Source organism: Molossus molossus, unplaced genomic scaffold (assembly GCF_014108415.1).
Source record: "Molossus molossus isolate mMolMol1 unplaced genomic scaffold, mMolMol1.p scaffold_m16_p_10, whole genome shotgun sequence".
NCBI lineage: Eukaryota > Metazoa > Chordata > Mammalia > Chiroptera > Molossidae > Molossus > Molossus molossus.
In genome coordinates, this window is record NW_023425345.1 from 87055781 (window position 1) to 87079927 (window position 24147).

The 24147-nt window shown below is 36.0% G+C and overlaps 1 protein-coding gene across 2 annotated transcripts in view; it reads right to left on the reverse strand.

Annotated features, from left to right (window-relative positions):
- The window catches only part of DCN (decorin), a 40624-nt gene extending 16983 nt beyond the window's left edge, over positions 1–23641 (reverse strand). Inside the window, exons 1-3 of one of the 2 annotated variants that reach the window (XM_036251679.1) lie at positions 23474–23641; positions 19249–19525; positions 4876–4988 (exon numbers count right to left, since the gene is read on the reverse strand). In XM_036251679.1, the coding sequence (XP_036107572.1) occupies positions 4876–4988; positions 19249–19492 (357 nt within the window). In that variant the 5' untranslated portion in view covers positions 19493–19525; positions 23474–23641. Of the gene's footprint in view, positions 1–4875; positions 4989–19248; positions 19526–20334; positions 20451–23473 lie in introns of those variants that run through there. The other variant, XM_036251680.1, reaches the window with a different exon arrangement.
- Between the last annotated feature and the right edge of the window lie 506 nt (positions 23642–24147).

Here is a 24147-nt window from a genome sequence, read left to right on the forward strand (position 1 = left end):
TGTTCTTCAAGAGATCAGCTGATGAAAAGAAGAAAAACACACAGAAATGTATTATCATTAGTCAGTGAAGAGGCCGAGGGAAGTTGAATTAGAAGAGAATGTGCTGCTTGTGGTAAGAAATGTCTTAAATGCCACTTCATCTGAAATTAAAGCACAGACTCAAAAATCAGGACAACCTACTTCTTTGGTAACTAAAGAAAAAAAAGAAAGAAAGATCTAGCCTGGGAGGTAGGGAGGGGTGATGAAAAAGATGACGAGCAATAGAAAAAGGGTAGAAGTAGGAGTACAAGTATTTTCACCACCTGTATTCAAGAAAGTGATAAAAAGATACAAATGTTTGGTTATATGATAAATAACCCCTGTGGATTTAATGTACAACATGAAACCTATAGTTAACACTGTGGTATATTTGAAAGTTGCTAAGAGAGTAAATTCCAAAATTTTTCATCATGATGAAAAAAAGTAATATCTATATGAGATGATGGATGTTAACTAATCTTACTGTGATAATCATTTTTCAATGTGTATAAATCAATTATTTGTGGTATACACCTTAGACTTTTACAGTACTGTAGGTCAATTATATTTCAATAAAACTGGAAGAAAAAGTGTGGAAATCTAAATTCATATGTACAGTTTTCTCCAAAGCCACTTATGTAGGGTTTATACTGTACCAAGTACTGTTTTAAGGAATTATATAGTGGCTATTAAATTTGTGGGAAATTATTAGTGCACAGAATCAAGTCAGACTGCACCTGAGTTTAGATCTCAAGACTTAGCTCTTATCTACTGTGTTATTATGAGCAAGTAACTCAACTTATCTGTGCCCAAGTGGCCTCATCTGTATAAAGAGGTTATCATCAAGAGGGTCTACCTTATAATCATAGTTTTAAGAAGTAAATAGGTTAATGCATATAAGGTATTAAGAACAGTGGGTACCAAGTAGTAATTGCCAAACAAATTTTTTTATTATTCAAACTTTGACAATTTTTAATTATAAAAATTTCTTTACTAGATTTTTAAAACTTCAATTTAAAAATATATTGAATGTTGACATTATAATACTCAATTTTTATTTTTATATTAAATAAGTATGTAGTTTTTCTACTACATGTAAGTATATAAAACTACTCTTACAACATCTAAGAACCACTCAAAATGAACCAGAATGTTGTAAACTGATCAAATTATTGAGGAAATAAAAGGACATTTTTCTCTTAATTCCTTTTTCTTTTAATCCTTACTAAATTTTCATTTCTTTCCTTCCTTCTCATTCAAGTGTGGCTTTCCTGGATGAAATGATAATGTTTATTTGCATAATAACAAGGATAGAAATGATCATGAATGAAAGAGTAAGAGAAAAATGGCTGTTTAAAATCCTCTCAATGGTTAAAGCTCTAGTAAACTCTCTCTCTCTCATCTTCCAATGTATACTTTGAAGTAGAAAGAGATTACCAAGATGATAATTGCCTAAAAACATACTTCGAAGGCGATCTCGAAAAGAAAGAACACATCATTACAAATGCCAGATTTAATGAGAACATCACAGAAACTAGATATCTCTTACTTAAGGATATGAGGAGTTTAAACGAGTAATTCAGATTATACATAAATACACAGGAAGTAAGAATTAGAAGAAGAGCATTTTCCTTCCCTAAAAAAAAAAAGACGCTTTAGGGTAAGCTTATAAAGTTTTTCAAAATATTTTAGTTTAATGAAACTAACAATATTCAATTTTTATTATTACCTCTTCTAGCTTATTCCAATGACAGATTCAACAGTCATTGGCTCACTATCAGTGGAACCACAACATGAAAGCAGAGGACCAGCAGGGGCTCAGGCCCAGTAACCTTCCAGTGGAGATGGATCCTATTGGACTAGGGTTTGAGATCTCTAGGTCAAGCCTTACCCTCACTATTTTGGAGCTTGAATCTTTCACTCTAGCCAGTTTCTATTATTATTTGCCTGCTTCTTATTTTATTTTACATTTTTTTCCTCTTGCACAGAAAATCCTCTTCTTTTCTTTTAAAAATTCTGCTACTAATCTAAAACCTCATTGTCCCATATTTTCTCAAAACACTAATGTTTGATTTTTACTCTTACTTAGTGCTCATAACATTGACTACTGATATCATATTGTACTTACATAGTTGGATACTTCAATAGATGGAATACACAACTTCATATGTGCTATTAGTTTAATGAACTGTTCCTGGAGAATCTCAAAATCTTAAGAAAAATAATCTATGCTTCCTTTTAAAATACTGATATTTTCTCCTAATGAGTAAATGTTTATTGCTTTTTTCATCTTGGCTGTCACAAAGTTGATAACTACATCTTGTCTTCATTATATGAACTCTATGGCATATTATGATCAGTTTGTTTTACTTTAAATTACATTATTTCCCTGGAACATATATTTTTATTCTAATATGTAGCAGTCAGACTATTCATTTTTGTATTTATATTTTACTATGTATTGTCTACTATTACTATACAACTCCTCAACTATTTTTTATAATAGTTAAATAAGTGTCCATCAGTAGATGAGTGGATACAAAGCTATGGTACATTTACACAGTGGTATACTACATGGCTGTATAAAAAAGAAACTCTTACCATTTGCAAATGCATGGGTGGACCCGGAGATTATTATGTTGAGCAAAATAAGCCAGAGAAAGACAAATACTGTATGATCTTACTTAAATGTGGAATATAATGAACAAAATAAAACCAGAGGATGGATACATGGAACAGAGGTCAGAGGGGAGGGGTGGGAGGGTACTGGATGAAAGAAGGTAAAGAGATTAGTCAAAGAACATATATGCATAACCCATGGACACAGACAACAGTGTGGTTTGGCGATGGCCAGAGGCAGGGGTGTGGGGGTTGGGTGGAGGTGGGTACTGGCTGGGGGAGGGGAAATGGGGTATATCTACAATAGGGTCAACAATGAAAAAAAAGAAATGAATATTAAATTAGAGTTTTCTGTGTTTATATTCCCAACCTTAAGAATGTATTTCTGTGATATTTAGCTCTACAGATAGATACTTGATCACTCGCAGTTCTCTACATTATTTAAAAATTCTAACTCTTTACATTATTTGTTTGTTTTTGTTGTTAGTCCTCACCAGAGGATATTTTTCCATTGACTTTTACATAGGGTGGAAAGGAGGGAGAAAGAGAGAGAAACATCAATGTGAGAGAGAAACATTGATTGGTTGCCTCCCTCACGACCCTGACTGGGGCAGGGTATGGAACCTTCAACTCAGGCACATGCCCTTGACCAGGAATCGACCTGGTGACCCTTTGGTCCGCAGGCCAACAATCTAACCACTGAGCCAAATCGGTCAGGGCTTTACATTGTATTTTTAATGTTGAACATAAATCTGCATCCCTGAAATTCCATTCAATTCTCAATAGGACAATTCTCTGATATTGTAGCTGAAGCAAGAAAATTAAATTTCTCTTCTCCAGGGTGCTCCTACAAATAAGTCACTCCTGACCTTTTGCATGCAATTTGGATATCCACATTTCCATCAACTGTCCTGTAACATGATTTCCAGGTTCTTTATCCTCATGATGATCATTCTTTAGATGCTCAAAAGTTAATGCCCTTCTTAAAAGGTCTTGTCCAGGATCAGACTCAATATTTAAAGAGTGGCTTACCACAGTAGAATACAAAGATAGTGAGACTTTTAGTCTTTATTTGGACACTGAAATCTAGCTCCTTAACACTAAATGTACAATGATATTTTGATGGAAAACGCGGGTAGAGACTGGACTAGATTACAATTTTATAGGGATTCTGATGACCTATGTGAACAGACAGTGCATTTACTCTTAAGAAGGCTACCTTAGCAAGGCTTAAAGCCATTTGATTAGGTTGGTTATTTCTCATTTTAATGCACCCTCTCCCAAATACAGTTATAGTAATTCTTTGTCCTTTTTGACCCTTCCCTATTCCCTAGGAGGCTGACCTCTGGTGACTTCATCACCCAGAGGTTTGTCCCCTGGCTCTCAGTTAGGTTCAACCATGGAAGACACTGGCAGGAAATCAAGAGATAAGACTATAGCTCCCTACTTCTCTAGAGGTTCTGGGATTCCCTAGATCCTTGAGGCCTTGTGGGCCTGAGGGTCATAATGCCTTGTTGGCTTCCATACTCCTTTGTAAATAGTCCCTTTAGTAAAAGTCTCTTCTGTGAAATGTTTTTGAGAATGCTATCTCCTATCTGCTGGTTTGACTGGTAGATTGGATATGTTGCCATAGTCTACAGTAGAGGTAAGTGACAATCATAACAAAAACACAAATATAGATAAGAATGCAGCATGCATAATCCGAAATGCAAAGCAACACACACACACACACACACACACACACTTTTTAGATGGGATTATATTATAAAATAAAGTATAAATCATTACCTTTTTCCTCCTGGTGTCAATCTGTGAACCTTTACAAAGTTATTTGTCCCTCTTAGAATATGAATAAAAGAAAACAAAAGAAACTAAGAAATAAAAGAATACTGAGATCAGTCCATTTTGTTGCACTATTGAAGTACAATATAATTGGGACAATAAAGATTTTTATTCATGAAATGTGAAAGAGATTAAGATTTAATATAGCCTTAAGAAGCAAAAGTTAAGTACATATGAATATATATAAAAATTTTTGGCTGATTTTTAGAGGTTACTGATTATGATGCTATGCTCTCTCATCACCTCCTAAGAAGAGAATTGAATAAACAGTTATTTATTACCATACAGTATACTTGGCCTTACCTAAGTTTTGTTTTGAAAAATACTTTGAGTCAGATCTTCTAACAATGCAAAAATGTATAAAATAAAAAACAAACAAACATAAAAGACTCTTACATGAAGGTTCTTCAGGTTCTTAAAGTCCCCATCTTTGATTTCAGTTATTTTGTTGTTTTGCAGGTCCAGCAGCATAGTGTCAGGGGGAAGATCTTTGGGCACTTTGTCCAGACCTAGCAAGGGAATAAAAGCAATGCTCAGTCAGTCAAGGGAAACATTACTCCGGGATCACAGAGGATGTGTTCACTAAGTACCGTTGCAATGACAGTTGACAAATACCATGTTTTTCTTCTTCTAGGTATTGTATCAATTGTTGGTTAAAGTATCTGTTTTACCTTTTCTAACCAAGTCAAAAGATTTTGTTAGTAAAAAGAACAAATTATTCTTACTATGCACTCTTCTTCATAAAAAAAAAATTAATACTGTGCTAAATAATATTAGGTTAATATTAGGTTAATGAATATTAGCTAAAGATGTGACTCAAATAATTAGCACACAGTATATTATACCTCATTGTTCTTATTTTAGAAAGTTATTCTTTTGATAAGTGTTAAGTGCAAGTTATTTGTAAATCTATACCTTTTACATAAATAGCCTGTTCATAGAGAAGAATGTTAGCCAAATCATCAGGTAACGATCCTTTGATAAATCTAACACTGTCACAGATCTACATTTAACATTATAATTATGAAAACATGCAACTGTGTTGTTAAATCAACAAGTTGAAAATTTATTCAAACTTTTGAGAGTTCTTTCCATTTTAATTGGAATACCAAAACAATATCAATTTTAGTTGATGTTTTATGACTGATGGATATGTGGCTAATTAGAATAAAATGAATTAAAATTGTTAGTGTGGCTAGTCTAAAATTTATTATGTGAAGCACTCCTTTTGTACTTTAAATCTCGGTCTAAATAACTGAGTTATTGTTTTTAGTTTATAAAACTAAATACATTAACTAAACAAATGTTCTATAGTATTAAAAACATATTTATTCAACTAGATGTGTAAAGATGAACTGTTTTTATTATTTTAAAAATTGCATTTAAAATAAATCATCATTTTGAATGTTCATGGAGAAAAATATTTTTATTTATTTATTTTTTATTGTTGAAAGTATTACAAAGAAAAATATTAAATTACATATCTGTTTGCCATTCTTTATTCCCTTGACTTTGTTTCATATTAGTGAAGGATGTTACTCAAAATTTGAGGTTCTACTAACTAAAACGCATGTGATTGTTTCTGTTTTTTAAAATTACATAACATAAATCAGAAATATTTTTCAGCCTTTCCATCATATCTGAAACTTGAAGTACTGAAGATTATTCTTTTATTCATTTAATAGTGCTTTACTGAATACCTCCTAGACACCATCAATTTATTAGACCCTGGAGATAGAGCAGGGAGAAAGAAGATAGAAATTGCCCAAGTCATCATGGAAAACATAATCCAATGTACAATTTTCAATTTAAAGAAGTTACAACAGTATTTTCAATAACTGCTATGTGGGAAGAAGATATCTTTTCAATTCTGAATCTTATGTAAGCGCATACTAGTAAATTGTCATGGTAGCCATATTCTATCTTCATGTCTTCCATGAAAATTACAGAAAATGTATCTGAAGTCACCTGCTCTGAAAAAAAAGTTTAGTTCCCAATTCAGTGATCAACAATTGCTTTACATGTAAATATTAAAACGCAGGTGAGATGAGATCAGATGCGTTCGCACTCTGCGGCAGCATGGAGGGACCTGGAGAATATTGTGCTAAGTGAAATAAGCCAGTCAGAGAAAGACAAATACCATATGAATTCACTTATATGTAGAATCTAATGAACAAAATAAACTAGTAATCAAAGTGGACACGGACTCATGGGTACAAAGAATACACTGACAGCTGTCAGAGGAGAAGGAGTTGGGGGCTGAACCAAGCCAAGAAAAAAAAAGAAAAGAAAAGAAAGAAAGACTCATGGACACAGACAACAGTATGGTGACTGCCTGAGGCAAGGAGATGGGGAAGCAGAAGACTGAAAAATGGGGATGAATAATGATGGAAGGAGCCTGGACTTGGGGGTGGTAACACACAATACAATATACAGATCATGTACTATAGAACTGTACACCTGAAACCTGGATAATTTTATTAACCAATGACACCCCAATAAATTCAATAAAAATAAATAAATTTTAAAAATAAAATAAAAATAAAACGCAGGTGATTCTAAACATACCTAAATTACGTTCCAAGAACTCACAGAAACATTTCAGAGAAATAACAAGAATGAAGGGTTTTCAGTGACAAACAGCAAATCAATGACCAGAACAGCTGCCTTGTAGGAAGGAGGGTTATTCAACTACACTACGTTGCAATCGGTGCCATTTTCAGAAATGTCAGTTTGCTGATTTCATGCAATTAGGAGTGGTAGAATTCAGCCAAATCTTTGATAATTAGTGTTCTCCAGCCAAGAAATGGCATACTTTCTTTCATTCGAAAAGAGGTTGCTGCCTACATTTCATCACTATTTCACAGACATCCTTGTCAAAGTCTTAATTTCCACTTATGCTCACTTTTATGTATTGTTGGACTTAAATTCTAGTGGCTCTCTTAACATTTGTTCAAGGCAAAGTGCTACTAAGTTTCGGATGTGAAGAGAAAGAAATGACATGTTTGAATGACTGACGATTTTGATTACGCTGTCATCCTGGATTTTACAACAACAGGAAATGCTTGAGGTAAATTAAATACCTTTTTTTCCTGCAGATTTTGCATAAAAACATCTTTAGGCTTGTGATTTTTAGAATTCTGTTCTTAGAAAGTCATTTTAATGATCAAAATACTAATCCTACAATCTTCTCTGAAATACTAGTACATTCATGTCTATTTGGGGGATTTCACATATCACTATTTTATTATTAAAACTTTATGTAGCATTACAGTTTATAAAAATAAAAATATACTTTTTTATTGACCTCACAACAATTCAGGTAGATAAGTAAGACAGTATGATCATTTCATTTTCCCAGACGATGTTTAGAAAGGCTTACTGACATGAACAAGCTCATGTAGCTAGAAGTGACAAAATGCAGACCAGAAGACAATTCTGCTGGCTTCCTACAGGATGTCTTTTCTGTCCTACTCAGCAAAAATTGTTCCGACAGCAGACCCAGTAACATGCTGTACATTTCAGAGCTAGACAGAGCACTGGGGTGTTAACTAGCTTGTTTGACAACTATAGGCAGAGCACAATGGGGAAATGACCCAGTTATAAGTTCTCAGACAGGGAAGGGCTGTTAAGTTAGTCTATGTATCCCATATGCTGATTAGGTAGACTCTCTCATGAAGTTCTTATCAGTCTATATCAAAATCAGAAAAAGTGAGGGCGATCTGGTTAGTTTTAATATAAATTATCACATACACAACCAAGACATGTGCGTGCGCGCGCGCGCGCGCGCGCACACACACACACACACACACACACACACACACACACACTGCCTTCACATAAAATATTCTCTCTTGCCCGGTTGGTGTGGCTCACTGGTTGAACGTCGACCATGCACCAAGAGTTTGCTGGTTCAATTCCTGGTCAGGGCACATGCTCAGGTTGTGGGCCCGAACCCCAGTGGGGGGCATATAAGAGGCGGCCAATCGATGTTCTCTTTCATGGATGTTTCTATCTCTCTCGCCCTCTCCCTTCCTTTCTCTCTGAAATCAATAAAGAAAAAATATATATATACATATATATATAAATTTTAATTTAAATTTCTCTCTCTCTCTCTAGAGAGAGAGAGAGAGAAAGAGAGATAGAAAAGAGTCTAATAGCAGATGGCAGGTTGCTTTCATTTTGTTGGATTTGGTTTTGACTTTAGTAAAAAAATGACATTTTAAACATTCAAAAATCTTTACTTGTCCCATAAATCAGGGAATTCTAAACCAATCCAAAAATCTCTTTTCATAGGTTAAAAAAACAAACACCCAGTGAAGTTAAATGGCTCATATGAGTTGCCTGATAGCTAAACTAAACCAAGCCCAAGATGGTATGAGTCCTCGCTCTCCAACAACCCAATGTGCCATTTATGCACATAAATATTCTACACAGCCCTGGCTGGTGTGGCTCAGTTGGTTTGAGTGTCGTCCCATATACTGGGGGTGGCAGGTTTGATTCTCGGTCAGGGCACATACCCAGGTTGTGGTTTTGATCCCTGGTGGGGATGCATGCTGGAGGCAACCAATGTTTCTCTCTCACATCCATGTTTCTTTCTCCCGCTCTCTCCCCATATTTTTAAAAGATGCTGATCAATGCTCTCTCTTGAAAATACAGTGCTTATTCCTAGCTACTCATTTTTGTTCATATGACTTATGTGCATGGAATGTGAGACCCCTCCTTTCCTTCTACCCCCACTGTGACAACCCTTTCAAACATACTCATCCTCCCTTATAATATGCATCCTAACCAACCCAGGTAACGATGACCCCCACCCTCAAACACCTTATATATACACTTCCGATGTATTGTAGTGCATTTTAGATTCCTTCCTTTTCTGTAAGTTCTAGGACAGCTGGAACAAATGACCATGTTCATCAGGGCTTTGATCTTCCCGCTTTATACATAGGAGGTAGATTTTGATTAATTAATTTTAAAATCACAGTCTGCTCTGCTGTCCCGTGGTGGACAGTTCAGGTCATGGCTTCAAAGTATTTTTCTGCTATGTTTCCTTACGATCATCTCTTCACATCCTGCTTATTTTTCCTCAGAAGTATTAGGATACAACTGGCTATAACAATCATAATTTTTTTTCTGATTCTTGGTTGTCCAAGAATATTTTCGAAATAAGTGCTACTATCAAACGTATCCTCTCCATTATCTGCACCTGAAAATTGCTCTCACTTTCTAATGCATCTGACACATTTGGGAGGAAGCATTTGTTACATATGTATCTGAAGAAGTCTGCCTTTTCTGTCCCACAGGGTGACCGATCCAGGGACAGTTTCTCTGCAGGACATGTATCTCTCATATTTCTCTTATACAGTGATACCTCGGTTCTCGAATGCCTCTGTTTTCGACCAAATCGGTATTCGACCAGGAGATTCGAGAAACTTTTGTCTCGGAATCCGAACAAATATTTGGAACTCGAACTTCCGAGATGAGCCGAGTTGAGCCGAATGGCGTTCATTCGGCCCAGCGCGCCTTGCTTGCGCCATCAGTGTGAGTGCAGAGAGAGAGTCACGCTTTGTGGAGTCACGCTTTCCTATTGGGTTTCATTGCTTCGGTTCTCGAACAATTCGGTTCTCGACCGTCCTCCTGGAACGAATTATGTTCGAGAACCGAGGTATCACTGTATTTCTTGTGGAGAGGAATTGACTATAACTTTTGGAGGGAGAAACAGATTCACAGTTATGGATTAGTATTGTCAAAAACAAACAAACAAACAAGCGGATAAACAATGTTTAATTTGATTAAGCCTCACGATGTAACTCCCATTTTATAAGAAATAAAGAGGTCAAAGGAATGTGCTCAAGTCTACTAAAGTAATGGATTCAACAAAATCCTAATTTCTTCAACAAATAAATTGCATGGAAAAATGAAGACATGTTGGGGAAATTATAGTGGTAAAGAGACATAAGAGCTATTTAAGTAATTGCAATTGTTGTATTTTAATTGTATTATAAATGTATGTACTGCATTTGGATGTGATTCACACAAAAATACTGTAAAATAAAACAATTAGAATATTTATAAGATGATTGAAAATCTGTGCATTGAATACATAATTGATATTAAGAAATTGTTTTTAGTTTTAGATATCTGGTGTTTTTATTGTGTTATATATGAGTTTTAATCTTTCAGAGAAATATACTGATACATCTGTTGGATAAAATGATATGATGTCTGAAATGTGCTTCAAAATAACACAGACAGGGGAAGGTGGTGGGGATATATGGGGAAATACTGTCAGGAGTTGATCATTGGTGATGGATACATCACTGTTTCTTATATCTTGTAAATTTGGCATATTTAAAAATGTTTTAACATCTTTTTATACAATTGCTATTTGAATTTGAATTTTGGTTCTCTTCTTGATCCTTAAGATCACCGGGCAAGTAGCTTAAGCTCTCTATGCCTCAGTTTTCCTGCGTCTTCACAATTTTTTTCCTGAGAGATCAATAAACTATTCTACAAAATAATCTCCTATCGTAGTACTTAGCAGGGTCTCAATTATTGGTACCTATAATGATCATTAATATGGAGAAGATACCTTACTGATGACTAGTCTGTCTGTCTGTGTCAAGTGGTGGCTATTCTTTTTCTTTTTCTGCACAACGCAATTAAAATGCATATTATCCTGGAAGTTGAAATCTCTTTTAATTGTATGTCACACACACTTTTTTTTTTAACCTACAGTTCTTGATCTTGGGTGGGTTTGTTGTTTTTTGTCAGTTCATCATCTCACTACATTAATCATTGTTCCCATGAAATTTAGAGCCTTCAGAGAGCTTATTTATTAAGCTGCATCTTTGGATGATAACCCCCCAGGTTAGTAAGCACATGTTCCCAACAAGTAATTAAATCCCCTAGAAGCTGTCCATGGTCAATATAACCTTATTTGAACAGTAGCAAATCCTACACTCTTGCAGATCTGAAAAATATCAGTCTTTGTTTGCATTAGGCTATTCTTTTTTTTTTTTTTTTCTTTAATCAAGAAATGTATATAAATCTAAGTGACTGTGTAGATAATTGCATATTTCAAAGATGAAATGAATCATGTCTCCCATCCAATATGTTCTTATTCAATACAAACTTGTCCTAACCCCATAAAAAACTTGGAGTCAAAGTCCCTCCCTTCGAATCTGGCCCGGCCTCAGAAGGCCTCTGTGAATTAATGCGATCTGGTGGAAACGACACAGCATGACTTTTGAGGCTGGGTCAGAAGAGGTTGAGCCGCTGCTATCCAGTCCTTCGGGGATGTTTGCTCTGGGGGCAGCCAGAGGCCGTGTAAGGAAGAATTCCGTCTACGCTGAGGTCACCACGCTGGAGACGCCACCTGAGTCTCCCAGATGGCGGAAGGCAGAATTCTCTGGCCCAACAGCACCACCGCCGGTCCTGAGAGCCAGCTGGCTTTCCTGGGTGTCCAGCCTGGGCTAGCAGCTCCACGGCTATGGCCCCAGCCCACGCCTGACGACCACGAGAGACCCCACGTGAGAACAGCCCTCTGAGCCCTGCTCAAATCTCCTGTACCTCAAATCATAAATCAAATTATACGTTTAAGTTGCCAAGTGTTGAGGTGATATATATTCAGCAGCAGTAATAGGAACAGAGTGGTTCCCTAAAATTCACTATTTTTCAAGAAGCATACTTTAATGCAATTCTCAATTTTCCATTAAAATGCAGTCATTCCTAAGGCTATTCTGAATTATTTATTTGCTGTCCCAAATTCTGTAAATAGAACTGTGTCTTCTTTAAAATAGGGTTATATTTTAAAGTAAAAAAAAAAAAAAAAAAATCTGCTTAAGACGTTAGCAGAAAATTATTTCTGAAACAAAGGTTTATTAGTAAAAAGAATTTTACTTTTTTGCGTAGTTGTCCCAGTGATGGATGGCATTGTTCTGTTAGCCAACGTCAGTAATCTGCTAAACATCATGCTGGACAAGGGCCAGGCTGTCCTAAGACACGCTTTTCTTTTCCCCCTGCCCTGTGGCAGGGATCCAAAATTCATGATTTATTCTTGTTGATTTCCAACAATATATTTTTGTGATTCTGTCTTCAATTTAATAAGTAGGATAATGGTGATACATTTCAGTTTTGGGCATGTAGCCAAAACAATATGTAGCCATCCAGCCCCATCGAAATACCTTCCTGTTCAGGCCATGAGCTTCCCTCTTCCTCTCTTAAAAATGGCAATTTGACTGTAATGGGAGTTGGATTGGGTTTGAGAAATAGAAGATTTACCCCTTTATTTGGAATGTTTTCCAAATAAACTCAAGGAAGGTTTAAGCTTCCTTCCAAGGTCATCCCCAAGGAGAGTAAGAACGAGTAATCCATGAACTCTGACACCTAATTGCCAGTCAGACATGTTCCCTCCTGTTTCTAGTTTGACAGGATCAAGAATGTTGTAGAATTATGCTCTCATCCACACACTGAGCCACACAATGGTCCATGTATTCATTCCTCAAGTGTTTATTAGTGTATGAGAGCCCATCAGGTAGAAGGCATTTAGTTGAGTAGAGGGTCTATGAAGATAAATTACTGTTATGCTTTCCTTCTGGTACAGAAAGTAGATGCTTAAACACGTAAGAAAAAGAAAGTGAATAATAATTATTATATATCATTGATTGCTAAAAATAATCAAGGTAAATATATATTACAATGAAAACACAGAAGTAGACAAGCTCAGAAGTTGCCTCTAAAAACAATCCACAGTTACGAGTTAATCTTGAGTATTATAGTGTAGCTGCTACAAGGCTTCCTCTTTTTATTACAATTAAAAATGGAACTGCCATTTGCCCCAGTGATCCCACTTCTAGGAATATACCCTAAGAAACCTGAGCCCTGGCCAGTTTGGCTCAGCGGTTAGAGTGTCTGCCTGCGGTCCAGAGAGACCCGGGTTCGGTTCCCGCTAAGGGCAGGTACCTTGGTTGCAGTTTGTCCCCGGCCCTGGTTGGTCGTGCGGGTTGCAGCCGCTCGATGTGTCCCTTCACATCGATGTTTCCCTCTCTCTCTTTCTCTCCTCCTCTCTCTCCCTCCCACTCTATCTGTACAAAAAATGGAAAAATATCCTCGGGTGAGGATAAAAAAAAAAAAAAAAAGCCTGAAATACCAGTCAGAAAGAATACATGCACCCCTATGTTACAGCAGCACTATTTGCAATAGCTGAGATCTGGAAACAGTCCAAGTGTCCGTCAGTAGATGAGTGGATAAAAAAGCTGTGGTATATTTACCCAATGGAATACTATGCAGCTATTAGAAAGAAAGATTTTGTACCCTTTGAGACAGCATGGAGGGACCTGGAGAGTACTGTGTTAAGCAAAATAAGCCAATCAGAGAAAGACAAGTATTGCATGATCTCACTTTTTTTGTGGAATATAATGAACAAAGTAAGCTGATGAACAAAAGAGATCCAGAGACATGGAAGTAGGGAAGAGACTGGCAAACTTCAGAGGAAAAGGGGTGGAGGGAGGGAAGAGATACACCAAAGAACTGATATGCACATATGCATAACCAATGGACACAGACAATAGTGTGGGGAAGGCAGGAGGGAGCGGAGTGGGGAGGGGGTGTCAATGGGGAAAAAATCAGGGACATCTGTAATACTTTCAATAATACAGATAATTTTTTTAAAAAGACTGAAGTGCAAACTGGCTTCACTCTTCTTTATCTTTATTTTCAAGGAAATCTATAATCTTCTTGCTACTTTTTTGAAGAAGAAAAGTTGAAAGGGTCTCTGGATTTCCTATTTTACCCAGATTCTGGGTAACTGATTCCCATCCTGTCCTCTGGAGCCGGGGATGGTCTTACAAAGGAGAACGCACCACAGCTGTAGTCTAACAAAATGTCCTGATCCCACAGAGCTGGAAACCAAGAATGTGTCCGTTCTCAGCCAGGTTAAGGAGACAGAAGCTTCCTTTGGCCTCTCTGCCTCCTGTCTTCCTCCTGCCCATCTTTACCCTTTGAGTCAGGAGCCCTGTGTGCTCGGATGGCTCCGGAGCATTACCCTGGCTTCATCTGAGCATGTCTGTACTCCACCTCTATCCAGTACTAACTTAGGGAACCCACAGGTCATGCTCTGTGCAGTCTCTTTCCTATACCAGGTTTTGGAGTTGCCCTTTGATGCATCTAGACTCCTAACGAGGGTTCCCTTTATCCTTGCTGCCACAGAGCTAGACATAAACCTGAAAGCAACTGAGCTTCCAGCATTCTCTCTACCCCTCTACAAAACAGCCCTAATGTCTTCTTCTGGGTTGATTCCATGGACGCCTAACCTTTCGTTTAGCTCATATGTAAGGCTTGCTTCTGGCGAATGAATTTCCCCAGACAAGAGATAAGTTGTCTGACAGTGTGTCCAAGTTGTGACCCAGAACAAAATTTCCAACAGTTGAGAAAAACTATTAACAAGAAAACTAACTTTTTGCAAGTTATGCATTTTTCCTTAAGTATTTCTTTAGATTAAAATATCTCTTGTGGTACGAGGTGCATTGTAGGAACAATATTTATTTGTAATGATTTTACCTGGCAGAATAAAACCTTCCATCTTCTGGCATTATTTCCACAGGGCTAATTATGTGGATATGAACCATATTTGATTATATGGTTTACTGTTCTTCACCCAACCAAACCCATTCTGTTCAAAGGAATAGTGTGGGGAGAACAGGGACTTGTTTAATAATTGCACAATTTTTTAACTCTTATCTATTTACATTGGAGGTGATGTGGTCCCATTTATGAGGGTGGGGAGAGAAGATGCTATTTTGTATCCAACTTGACAAGCCATATGCTTATTAGAGATTCTCAATTTCCAAGAAAAATACAAGAACATATCAGAAATAGCCTCATATTATTAGCCAACTTGGTCTGAAATGGTAAACTGAATGTAACAGTTATTATGGGAAACATTTTCAAAAAGTTTTATTCTTACCTAATGAAGATATATTCCCATGTATTAAATGAGAAAACAGATTTTGAAAGTTCCAAAGTTACAGGTAGTAAATGGTAAAGCAGGACGTGAGCAGAGGGTTGCACTGCATAATCCAACTTCTTTCCATTATTAAAAATTTTTAGAAGACATTTCAATTCTTTTGAATCTTGTTTATTAAGAACTGTATCGATAACTTTTACTTTAATCAGGATAAATAGTCAAAAAAACAATGTGTTGCTCATTTCATATGTCAGGTCTGATCTGCCTTTTTGCAATAAAATGAAAGTCATGACCAAATGATGTGCACTGGACAGTTGATCCAGAGATGAATGGCTGATCCAAAGAGCACACAAGTAAGAGAAACTACCTTCCTTCAAGACACTAAGCACGTAAAACAGAGCATTGAGTCACGGGATCAATAGTGGGACATTTTTAAAAGATCTGACAAGATTGAGTAGCATTGTGAGTGTATTACTTTGAAGTAGCTCACAGATTTCTGAATTTGCTATTCCTACATTTATTTTGATATTTTACTTTCTATAAATGCTATAATTAGGGGTGAACTGTTTTATGTTTTAAGAGCATAGATGAAGAAAGAAGACATAGTCCTCATAAAAGTCTGGTTCAAATTACAAGCTAAATGGCAATACTTTCAACCAAACCAATTTGGCTAATATTGAGAATTCATTACTTCCTCAAACAGGTTAAGGCATATGTTTGCTTTCTCAATATGCCATAGTCTAGGAAAACATCATATAACACTATTCTGATAGGTTAGAACGAGAGCTCAGCCTGTGTGTCTTCCTGGAGGTCTCGAGTTATATGGAGCAATTTCTCAATTCTAATTTCACAATATTTACTTCTTTGCTTTAAGAGAACTGTTCAAACATTTGATGTCGTTTAACTTTTCTGAGAAATAACTCTTAGTGGCAAAAACAGTCGAACATTTTAATAAAATATGTTTGTTTATATTAAACATTATTTAGATAATAAGTTGACACTTCTGTCCCTTAACACTGAAGCTTCTCTCTGCTAATTAGAAACTCTGCCAAGGAAAACACTGAAGAAAACATTAGCCTTTGATACAGATAAGCATTTACATTTCTTATCCCAATGTGCACAGCTTTTTTCCCCTCTTTATTATAATAACACAAGCTTCATGTTCAGATCATTAGATAACTTAAAAATCAAGAATAAAATAGACTGCATTGCCTTTACTATGAATGTTTGCCCATTTCTCCCTCCTTGTTTCTTTCTACTTTTCTTTCATCCTTTACTCCACATAATCGTCACACAGAAAAAATGTTTTGAGCATCTACTGTGAGTCAGGAATCTCACACACATAATGAGCTCTCAGACTGACTGCAATTTTCTGCAGATAAAGATGCCCAGGCTCTGAAGAGCTTGCCAAAATCATGAAGTGAGCAGGAGTGAGAGAGTGTTTTTCTTAAAGGCAAGTGGACAGTTCTTCCTTTTTCTTGCATTTTCTTTACTTTGTAAGTTATATAAATGTCTTACCACTGTGCTGTACACCTGAAACTAATATGTTGACTATCAACTGTAATTGAAAAATAAAAGCAATTAAAACATGTATTTTCCTTCTGAGAAATACCTGACCAACGTTTTTGAAAACATATTTAAATAGGCATCTATGAATTAATAAAGACCAAAAGTAAGTTGATGAGCCCATTGCTCATTTGAACTCAGTCCTCTTAGTCAAATATGATTCCCCCAAACAAATCATGATTGTATTTTTGCTACTTCCTTTTCATGAGTAAGTAAGACTATGTATAATAAAGGAATTCTGTGTACTCTGAGCCCTTAGAAATAAGATAATGTAGGAAACATGCTCATCTCAAAACAACACAAAATAAACAAAAAACAATACCAACAACAACAAAATTATCATGAGACACCGTCAATCAACCTTGATGACTATTTTCTAACACTACACTTTTCCTAATGTTGAGCAACAGGCTTGGGACTCTTTTGTGATAGACAGCTGGAGCCCTGTTCCAGTGCCTGAGGCAGAGTCAAGCTTTCTGGACCATTTATTGTGCAAGCCAAGTAGATTTACGGAAAAATAAAACTTGAGTGAAATGACTGGACAGGTCTTCCTTCCTTAAAAACATCAAGCCTTCGTTGTTGATAACACGCAGTGGGGGTGATTATGAAGTCTCTCAACCTTGTTCAGAGACAAAGCGAGATTTGATCTGTATCACATTACTTGGTAACTCAGCCATTTCAGTAACATCAGAAAAAGTTCACCACTAGTAGATCCATCAAATGGTAACTCCTTTGTTCAGATAGTTTCAACCCCATTGTTTTTTCTGACGAAACCCATAATTCATGTAATCTCTAGATGCTTACAGAAAGTTATTTTGCGTTTGACAGTAATCTAATCTTTGTAGCAATTATACAAGTCAAAAAAGCAATAATCACCACCAGTAGAATACAGATTTACAAGAACAGGAGTCATATCCATCTTTTTCATTCCTTCCTCTCCAAGGCCCAGAAAAGATCTGACCATTGTGGGCTCTCGGTATATTTGATGGATGAATGAATGAATGAATAAACGAACGAACGAAGGAATGAATTCAGAGGAATTATCCTAGTCTTTTTAGACCCTTGCTATACACTTATTTGGGTTTCAAATGGCTATGCAATGTATGTCAGTATTGAAGAAGCTATCTCAAAAGTGGTTTTTATTTTTCAGTTATTATTTACCATGTTATGTTTTCCTGGGTCCCCATATGTACTTTATTCCAATGACAGAAGTTAGGGGTGATTTTTTTTGAAAAATCCTGCTAGGAAGTATGTTTGGAATACACATAGGATGACTGAAAAAAGTGTCCTACTATGCTATGTGTTTCTTCCACACGGAAATGCACCATGGTAGAATCATTCAGTGAGGACTTTTTTCTTTCCAATAAGAAAATGCACCCAAAGAAATAAGGAATGTGAATCAGTTGCCATGTAAACTAAGTTGATTCCCTTTTGGCCCATGTGCTGGGACTTCAAACTTACTGGAGATTTATCTTCTGAGTGTACTGCTCTTGAAATTCCCAGGCCAAATATTTCTTGAAAGATGATAAATCAAACTGTATTTACAGTGTTGGGCTAAACATACGTCCTCTGTGATTATACTGAATATGTACACCATACCTTAGTTATAAAGATTTACTCTGAAGAATATCAACAGCTAGATTACAAAATACTAACAATAAAGGGAGAACTAAAACTCAGAGATTAAGGGAGTATTTTGGTATTTGAAAGATAATTTTTTGTTCTCAAAGTTTACTTGGTTTTTTTTTGTGATAACTCTGCATACTTTGCAGTTTAGTAATGTTTGAATTTGATTGTCTGTACTAAGCCAAGAATAGAGAGATTGCCCAGGTTTTCTTAATATCTAAGATTTCATGAAAAAATAAAATCAAATTAAAATAAACCATCACTTTGGAATCATAGAACATAAGACATTGTTTTTGCTTTAAATTTTATTTTGGAGAAGGGGGCACCATGAGACTCAAAATGATTTCTTTTTAAAAGTGACTTGTTCAGGATTGCAAAGTGATGGAGCCCTGACTTAAAAAACAAACAAACAAAAAAGAAAAAAAATGTCTCTTAACCTTGAAGCCACTTCTTCCTCTCTTACTTTGCTTCCTTTCCTTCTCATTAGGTGGCACTGTCTCTCACGTTTGGAAATGCAGAGATTCAGACTGAAAGTGCTCAGATCCCAGGAAACCGTGCCCAGGAATATAACAAACGAGGCAGGGAAACAGAGTTTGCATCCCACTCACCCAAATCAGAACACTGGACCACTCGAAGATGGCATTGACAGCGGAAGGGACACACGGGTCCCAGAGGCTCCAGCTCGGGAAGTTCAGAACTGAGTCTGGGGGTATCAAAACGGGGATCCTCCGGGGCTGCCCCAGAAGCCTCATCATTTGGCATGGAGTCATAAAATTCAAATATGTTGCTCTGCTGAAATGGTCTTGCCCAGGAAACTTGAGCAAGCAGGAGGAAGATGAGAGTTGCCTTCATGATTTATCTCATGTATTTTCACAACCAAGGAACCTAGGAAACAAACAAAAGGGTTAGCAGAGCAGCCTTGCCTAGTTTATCACACCGCACAGTAGAGTGAACATAAAGAATAGTAAACAAAATATATATTTAATATATTGTTAGGAAGCAGAGCATTAGAAATGGACTTAGGTGATAAGGTAAAGTATAGACTCATTTTCATAGCTACTTGCTTATGAAGAAAAACGTGAATGCTATTAAAATCTGCTGGGTTTGAATTTGGGGTCTGAATGAAGACAACATGTTACAGATTCACATCACATCATTTACAAAATCGTTATGGATAAATCACATTGAAATCGGCAGTGCTCACTCAGCATAAGCCACACCTCAGTTAAAGAAAGTTTTGTCTATACAACTGAGAGATCAGAAATACCTCTGAAAGCCAGTCTTATCTCTCCATCCTACCGTATTGATCTTGCTCTAAGATTTTCTCATCTCCTGAAACTATAGTAAGAACTGGTATCTGCCTTAATATTCCCTCTGCACCAGGCCATCTTCCACTGTGCTGCCCAGGTCATCTTGAATTACTCTTCTACTGGAAACCCTATGCTGACCTCCATAGCTTGCCAATAAGGTCTACATCCCCTGTGGTGCATTTAATTATTGATTGATTTTTTTTTTTTTTTTTTCCTTATTGAAAGGGAGGATGAGAGAGAGAAAGAATCCCTGTGGTGCATTTAAGACTATTCATAATTTGGTACCAACTGATATTCTAGCCAGATTTCTCTGCATTTTCTCTTCACACCCAGTCCCCACCTCAACCCTGACCCTCAAAGCTAATTGCCCTTGAAAATACCTACCTTGTAAGAATGTAGTAAAGATTAAATGAGACAACAGGCTTCCCCTGTGTTTTCCCCTGGCTCATCCAGGCAGGATGCTGCTTTCTCCCTCTTCTCTGCTCCAAAGCATGGAGCTCTTAAACTCTTTTAAAGAATTTATCACATTATATTGTAATTTGTTTTGCGTGCTTGGTCTGCCCCCCCAACCCCCCAATAGAAGATGTGCTCCTTCAGGGCGTGTCTTATTATTTTTGTTTTGTACCCGGCCTTGCACAATATTTTGCACATAAATGACTCAATTGACCATCGATTTATTAATACCAGTTATTCAGTTTGTGCTCGGCAACCAGTCAGTCTGATTTTTTTAAACACAAAATCTCCTTTTTTTAATATCAAATTTCTAGTACAAGAAAGCTATCAAATTGAAAATCTCAACTTGGCATAAGCAAGGTTCACGTTTAAAAATAATTCTATTGGATAGTTTCTCAAAAGGATCATTTCAAATGAACCATTAAATACGTATAGAAAATCCTAACTGATTTTTATATGACTTATATATTAGTTGGTTTTACCTATAGGGCTATTTTGTAAACAAACAAAAAGTACAGTTCTGATAAATCCATACACTAATTACCCATTCATTCATTAAGCAATTATAGATATATACATACATCTATGTTATTGAATTGGTTGTTTAGTTGGTTTAAGTGAACTAAATAAAATTGACTAATTAAATAAAAAAATGTGAATAACAGAAATTCATTGATCATGCAGAAAGCAAGAAGTCTATTTTTGAGTTGATATATTTAAAAAAAGAAAACACTGAAACTGTTCTAAGTATTCCCAAAACATATGTTATCTTTAGTCCCATCATCTCTACTTTGAATTGTGCAGGTATAAGAATCCAAATTAAAGCTCACATTTATAACTAGAATTAAATAATTGTTTGGAGTTATTATCTAATTGTAGCATATGGGAAAAAAAAAGTTTTGTATGCCCTAACCCTATGTATCTTCGGTAAATTTATGCCTAGATTTTCAATTTTTTATACTTTTGTGTCTTAGTTTATATTTATTATTGAAGTATGTCGAAGGCAGCACATATACAATATGAGCTTGTGGATTTTCATTTAAAAGTATTTCCAAGATTAATGATTCACACTGCCCCTTTAAGTTCAGTATCAGGTTTCTCCTAGGAGCCCATTTCTACTCAGTTACTACCTTGCGCTTTAACGGAGACCCTATTGTTTTGGCAGTGTTCCCTTGGATCGGATCTAAGAAAAGGGTTTTCTGTCTGTTTCACATTAAAATGCAAAGTTTATGGTTTACCACAAGTTTGCTAGCCTTGCATATTTAATGTCTCAAAATTTTAGAAGAAAAATGAAGCAAAGTAATCGCAGATTTAATAAATAGCAACTAGAATGAATAAATAGCAACAAGAATTAAAGATCACTTTTTGATCTTTTCTCCAGAACAGAAAGTGCCTGGTTGTTTCACTCAGTCACAAAAGGAAATGTTCAGCATTTCTAACGCTCAAGGAAATATTATCATTTATATTTATTTACTCTTGTTAAAATGGTGCAAATTCTCTGCACAAAATTCTTTTTGGTTGAAGCTGAATGCAAACAGGCAGCTATAAGCATTGTGTGTGTGTGTGTGTGTGTGTGTGTGTGTGTGGTATGTGTGCACACGTGCATTTTAACCCTGACTGTCCTGGGGAATAATACTACCATGTCCAGAACTTGATACAAATTCCTCCATGAACTAACTTCTTTTAAATTAGGGCCATGGTACTTGAACACTCAGCATCTTAAAACAATTAATATGGGCAGTTGGTACTAATAATTTTTGTTTCCTCCTTTCCTTAAGAAATCAGAAAAATAAACAAATGCAATAGTTAGCCATGTAGAAATCAGGCAGACTATTATTGAGATGATAGACTTTTTAAGTTTCATTAAACTGTTTTAATTAGTACTGTCAAATGTATGCCTCTTTCCTAAATGTTAACTGCTAAGAATAATGTCAGTACTTCACTGAAGCTCATTGCCGTAATTTATAAGTATTTTATCAAAAGTAATCTCTGGTTCCTTAAACTACTTCAGCCCATTAAATTAACTATATCATTCAGATCAACATTTGTATGATGTCATTTATGCCTTTGGAGTGACTTTCAAAGTCAAAATTTAACCCCAGGAGATAAGTGAAGCTATAAACTCAGAGCAAAATTAAACCCCCCCCAGCACTAGGTGAATTAAAAGCCTCAGTAAAATAGAAATAATTAAAAAATAAACAATAAAACCACACTTATCCATAAATAAGGGCTACTATAGGAGGCATTTGTTCTTTTCTGGTCAAAACAGCAATTAGAAGGAAAAAACCACAGGTATTTACATCACCAAAAGCCCACTTAACAAGAGGTCATCATCTTACCCTGTTTTGCAATTAGAATAAAAAATAACCTGCACCCTCATTTCATAGTGAATGTATCCTGTAATAAAATTTCATCTACACTGAAAATACAGACAGGGTCTCTTCTTTACGTTTAAGAAATTATGTGGCTAAATGTGATAATGTTTTAGTTAGGTCTTTAATAATCAGCATCAGTGCTTTCAATGTTTATTTTCACCTCTGGTGATCATTTATATTCTTTTCTAGGTTGTAGAAATGTACACTAGACTTCTACAACTAATGACCAGAGTTCACTTCTCTTAGGTTTTAAAAGTTCTTAAAAAATACAAGAATTCGGGAGGGAAATAAGTCCTTAAATATATATAATGCAACTATTAATAATATGCTTGTCGAGAATAAATACTTTTCTATAAATACATTCTAAAGAGCTAAACATTTCATTAGTACAAATACAAATATATAAATATAAATAGTCATGGTGTTAGGTTATAGATTTTTAATACACATCTTTTTTTTTTTTTTTTTTTGCAAGAACAGAGAGAAAGAACTAAAACAATGCATTTAATCACTTAACCAAATATTTAACTTCTGTTTTCAATCAATACTTTTTTTAAATGCTGCATAAAGATCATTAAAAGTTTAGCACAATTACTTTTCCTTTCTTTTTCTCACCAAATAATCTCTATTTCTCTCAACTTGATCAAAGTTTATTAGCCTGTAGCAGAGTTCAGGACAATTATTGAAAACCATACCTTTTAATCCGGGGATTTGCCACAGGAGCCCTCAAAGCTGAGATGTAATTACACTAAATATTCGGCCCAAGCAAAAGAGTTTGCAGGTGTGGGAAGGAGGAGGGGGTAGGTGCTGTTCTGTGTCTGTCACTAGGTTGAAAAGCTCCTGCTTCTACTCCATAGCCCAGATAAAAAATAAGGTTTCCCTCAATGAACACTACCCGGCTGACACCCACATTAGATCATATGGTAATGATATGTCTCTTGTATTGTAGCCAGAAACTTTATTGGCCTTTTTTTTCCTCCCCATTTGCTTTATTCCTTTTTACATCTGCTTAAGATTCTAAACTGCTTTATGTTATATAGTGGAGGAACTTGACTTGAAATTAGTTTTATTGTGTCGATTCCTTTGCCTAAAACATTGTAACTAAAGGGTTTGTTTCCCCACCCCCACCCCAGCCCCACTATCCACCCTTTCTAGTCTTTTTAATAAGGAACATGTCTTATACGCTTGAAACGACAGTTTTTCTTGCTTTGAGGATGTGTAAGTCCAGCAGATGGAATGAAATGAATCTTGTAGTTATTTTAAATGTGGTCTGTGAAAATAAATGAGTCGCCGTATGTGAAAACACTCATTCGGAGTCTTACTTGCTGGGGCTGTTTGTGCAAATCCGAGCTCTGTGTTGTGGAGCTTT